This window comes from Elephas maximus, chromosome 24 (genome assembly GCF_024166365.1).
Source record: "Elephas maximus indicus isolate mEleMax1 chromosome 24, mEleMax1 primary haplotype, whole genome shotgun sequence".
Taxonomy (NCBI): Eukaryota; Metazoa; Chordata; class Mammalia; order Proboscidea; family Elephantidae; genus Elephas; species Elephas maximus.
Window position 1 is genome coordinate 13,117,340 of NC_064842.1, and position 5,207 is coordinate 13,122,546.

General features: G+C 50.6%; 1 protein-coding gene across 1 annotated transcript; it reads left to right on the forward strand.

Annotated features, from left to right (window-relative positions):
- Positions 1-1,766: 1,766 nt before the first annotated feature.
- CCDC185 (coiled-coil domain containing 185) lies at positions 1,767-3,668 on the forward strand. The gene has a single exon (XM_049867921.1). It carries the CDS (start codon positions 1,767-1,769, stop codon positions 3,666-3,668), a length of 1,902 nt encoding a protein of 633 aa, XP_049723878.1.
- The last annotated feature ends 1,539 nt before the right edge of the window (positions 3,669-5,207 follow it).

Sequence of the window (5,207 nt, forward strand, 5' to 3'; positions counted from 1 at the left end):
ATGTGAGTAAAGCATTATTCCAACTAGAGCACGTGTACGTCATGTCTTTCTTAGTGGCCTCGGACCTTGGCTTGATGATTTCTTAAAAGTAGGTCTCAATTCAGAGTTTATTTCCCAAGAGACAGCCTAGTAACAAGGAAAAAGCACTGAACCTGAAGTCAAAACTCCTGCCATTTATACAGTGACGTTTGGGGAAGTCGCTTACTGTGGCTGTCTCTGACTTGGCCTAAGGAAAATTCTAATATCAGCTTGTTCTAAAATTAATTCTACTGTCCCTGCCTAGCTGGGGTTGCTGTGAAGCTCCAAGGAAACGTTAAGGGAAGTGGAGTCGGTAAGCACTCGTTTTTCTTCTTTAAGGAGGGTACTATGTTTGGAGATCATATTCCAGAAATGTTTCCTCATTGCGCCCCAGAGAAGGGAAGTAACTTAGCCAGAATCCACAGCGCAGTGTGGACATGACAAAGCCTTGCAAGTCTCCCCTCCCCGGCTTTGTACCCTTTACCCAAACTGGTTTAGGATTACATTCGTTCCTTTCGCCTTACACTAGGAACCTGTAGACATTTTTAATAGACGTCCATAAGTTAATTTAAGTCTTAAAACTTTTAACTGAAGTCTAGCAGTATATCAGAATAATATTTATTGAATGCTTCATTGGTGCCAAGCCCTTGATACATAATGCCACCTGACCCTTACAACAGCCCTGCAGAGCTGTATTATCACCACTCACGCAATTCCACCTGCTGAGAACTTGAGGGTCAAGAAAGTCAAGCAACGTGCCCAAGATCACACAGGTGGAAAGTTGCAGGGGAAGATTCAAACTCAAGTTCACCCAACTCTAAATCCGAAGAAAATCACAAAATTGGAGGAAAAGGACAAAAAAGCAATAAATGCGATTTTAGCATGGTGTTCACTGAGGCTATTTCAGAAAAGTGCATAGGACATGCACACTTTGTCAACAGGCAATAATTGCCATATTAGGGAAATAACAATCCTCTTTTTCCTGTTCTAAAGTTTAAAAAAGCAAACGCTTAAGGGTCACAAGGGCGCTGGGTATCAGGTGCTTCCGTAGCGGCAAATCCGCATACACTGCCCACAGGCACAGGTACAGGGATGGTGAGTCCAGGCTAACCGCGACCTGGCTGCTCAGCGACCCTTCCCCTCACCTTTTCCCCGCTACTTTCCTCGATAGCACTAGTTTTTTTTTTTTTTTTCCCATTCTGAGGTGATGCCTTTACCAAAAACTAAAAACATAGCGACCCTAGAGGACAGAGTAGAACTGCCCCAGGGTTTCCAAGGAGCGCCTGGTGGATTTGAAATGCCAACCTTTTGGGTAGCAGCTGTGGCTCTTAACCACTACACCACTACCTGGACTCTAAAATTTTGCCACTTCAAAGTGTATAAAAATAAATGCAAGTTCAAATTCCTACCTGAAACACTGGTGCAGGTTCGCTATGCACCCTCAGCTTTCTTTAACTATCACCCCTGATTTCCTATAGCTGCATCCGCCACCCTGCCACCCTGCCTCTCCCCTGCCACCCTGTGCCTCCCACTCTTCCCTCTCGGCACGCGGGGTGCTAGCAAGACCGGGGTGGTGGCACCCGGCGAGGCCCGAGAGCTGCGAAGACCCGGGGCGCCAGGCGCATTGTGAAGTGGCCTGAGCGTCACAGGCGACCCGGGTCCTCGGGATCGGAGGGCGGGGCGGGTCCCCACAGCCCCCCCGGAGGCCCCGGGACCCCCGGGCAGACGCTGGGCGCACCCGGTGCAGCATGGCGGGCCTCGGCCGCTTCTCCCCGCGGCCCTACAGGGACCTCTGGGACCCCCCGCCGCCCAGCCGGGAGCGCGCGTCCTCGGCTCGGCCCGGCGGGCGTGGGCCCCGGTCCGAGCCGACCCTGTGCGCCTGGGCCAGGGCCCCGGGGGCGGGGAGCGAGGCGACGTCGCCCTGGCAGTCCCTGCCCCTGCGCTACTCGCCCACGCCGTGGCCTCGGAGGCGCTGCTACCCCGAGTCGCCGTGGGAAAGCCGCAGCCTGACCGACGTGGCCCGGAGGTCCCCGGAGGGCGCCAGGAAGCAGCGGCCCCGCAGCCGGCGCCTGGGAAATGTCTGGGGGGAGGCAGGGACCGAGCCCCAGCGGCTGGGAGGCGGCAGGCCCAGTCTGATCTGGCAGCCGTTGCAACACCACCAGCCTCAGCCCTGGCAGCACTACCTTGCGACCCAGGGAGACTCGCCCCCGCCGAGCCCTCGGGGAGCTTACACTCCCTCGAGTGGGACTGTTGGGGTAGAAAAGGTACAGAATGGAAACCAGTGGGCAGTGCCGGTCCGTCGAGCTCTAGGTTGCTGGTCCCTTTCCTCAATTCCCACAGAGAAGTCTTCTGTACTTTCCAAAGGGAGTACACAATCAGCCTGTGTGTCCTCCCCGGATAGGGACAGGAATGAGCTGATGGAGTCGCTAGCCAGCCAGCACTCCCAGCTGGAGGGCAATTCAGGGCCGGTGTCCAGCCGGGAGCTTCAGAGCCAGCACACCCAGCTCCTCAAGAACAAGCTGGCAGAGGTGGTGATCTCTTCCAGGGACCAGAAGATTGTGGCCCTGGTGCTGGCCCGGCTCCAGAAGGCCCAGAAGATGCGGGAGCTGCAGCAGCAGGCGGCTGTGGCCTGGGAGGAGCTGAAGCGCTCAGACCAGAAGGTCCAGATGACCCTGGAGAGAGAGCGCAGGCTGCTGCTGCAACAGAGCCAACATCAGTGGCAGCTGGAGAAAGAGCAGCCCAAGGCTCATCAATGCCAGGGGCAGCGTGTCCAGCGGGACAGCCAGGTGAAGAACAAGATCCAGAAGGAGACCTCATGCAAGAGGAAATTGGAGAGCCAGGAGAACCAGTGCCAGGGAAAGCCGGAGAGGACCCGTCCCCAGGCAGAGCACAGGAAGCAGTACCAGGTACAGCAGTTGAAGGAGCAGGAGAAGGTACAGGAGCACAACAGCCTACAGCTGCAGAAGAGGCCTGAGCAGGATTGTCACAAGAGGTACCTGCGCACCATGGAGTGCCTGAAGAAGGCCCGGGAGACCAACCTTACCTCTATGGTCAATCACCAGGCCCGAAAGGTCCTGATGGACTGCCAGGCCAAGGCCGAAGAGCTCCTCAGGAAACTGTCCCTGGAGCAGAGGTCCCAGCAGTCCCATGAGACCCACCAGTGCCTGGTTAAGGAGCGTCACCGAGAGCTGAGGGAGAAGGCCCAGAAGGAGGACAAGCAGCTCCAGCAGGTCACATGGCGTGCTGGAGAGTCAGAGGAGCAGAGGAAGATACATAAGAGGATGCCGATGGAGCTGGCCGACCAAAAGATCCAGCAGGTCGGGACTAACGCCCACAAGAACATCAAAGACAAGGCGAAGCACGTTGGGGATCTCAACATTCTGTGCGAAAAGAATCATCACATCCTGAAGCTGAGAGCCGAGAAGGAGGAAAAATGCCACATTGAGGGCATCAAGGAGGCCATTAAGAAAAAGCTTCAGAGGATGGAAGAGGTCTCTCGGGAGAAAGCAGCAGCCCTCGAGGATTTCCAGAAGGTCTCCAGGGCTTCTTCACAAATGAAAGATAACACTAGAGCCCTTCACAAGAGCTCCTTTGATCAGATGGCAGGGGAGGCCCAGCTCCGTGACAGTCAGCAGAGAGGGAGCTACTGAGAGCCCAAGGACAAGCCCATGTGGCGAGAAAGAGATGTGGAAATGTGATTCATTTTATAATCTGATTATAACTGAGCATTGATTAAAAAAGCATATAAAATCGCTGCAATTTTCTCTTATGAACTAGTTTATTGATTCACTTGGGATAGTTTAGAGGGTTGGGGATAGGAATTGGAGAATTTTAAGAAAATTACATGGCATCATGAATTCTTTATTTGAATAGGAAATATTCCCTTAGCTTTCTAGTATTATAAAAACACACCAGACACACCTTGGAGGAACCAGAAAAACCTACAGTGGGGAGGATAGAGGCCTGTGTAATGTTTTCATAAGTCTTCTCCTCTCACGTAAGGTACAGAAGGGTGAACTACCAGTCACAAGAAATCGCAGAGATAAAAAGGTGGGAGGGTTCTGTGAACAAGTAGGTTTGAGAACCCTGCATGGGACATCCCCTTTGGGATACACGTTAAGGTTTTAAAGGCTCTAAGAAGGCCCGCAGAAGAAGAATTATTTGTTTAACCTAGTGTTTTTTGCAAACTATGGGACCCTTTTTTTCCCCCTCAGATTATTCCATGGAATTGGTGTTCTGCAGAATGTGTTTTTGCCGCTGATACTCTATAGTTGCTCCCAGATAGTGAACGGCTTTGGCCGAACCTGCCTGTATGGATACCAAGTGTTGATAATTCTAGCATCTTGGCGTTACTGCTCAACCAAAGCTGTGCTGTCTTAGTCATCTAGTGCTGTTGTAACAGAAATACCACAAGTAGGTGGCCTTAACAAACAGAAGTTTATTTTCTCACAGTTCAGGAGGCTAGAAGTCCAAATTCAGGACACTGGCCCTAGGGGAAGGCTTTCTTTCTGTTGGTTCCAGGGGAAGGTCCTTGTCTCTTTTGAGCTTCTGCTCCTGGGTGATCTTCATATGGCTTGGCATCTCTCTTCTCCTATCTCTGCTTGCTTAATCTGCTCCTTTTATGTTTTGTGAGAGATTGACTCAAGACACACCCTACACTAACCCTGCCTTATTAACATAACAAAAACAACTCATCCCCAAAAGGGAATATAACTGCAGGCATAGACATTAGGATTTACAACACATGTTTTTGGGGGACATAATTCAATCCATACCATGATCCAAGAGCTTACTGGAACCTATTTGGCCTGATTTTCTTTTTTGGTACTAGCCAGTATTATGGAGCAAAATTCTATTGGAATTCTTCCCCTCTAATTCTCCTCCTTTGAAGGAGTTCTGTAATGTCATTCTGTCTGCCCACATTGTGTCTAATTAACCTAAGCAGGCTCTGAATGAATGACTAAGCATGATTCAGTAACATGACATTTTTAAAATAAGGAACCTGAGGCTAAGTAGAAATTAACCCATCACATCTCAAAGTCTCTGTAAAAAAATATTCTCAATGTTTTCTTAATGTAACATTTGTCTTGAAAAAAAAAAAAAAGACAGGGAGAGAGAGGAAAATCAAAAGAATATACCTCATTGGAAGACTTCTGTCTTATTAACATTAGTTTTGAAATGAAATTAAC

Coding starts and splice junctions, on each gene's coding strand:
- CCDC185 (XM_049867921.1), top strand. CDS start 1,767: ATGGCGGGCCTCGGCCGCTTCTCCCCGCGGCCCTACAGGGACCTCTGG.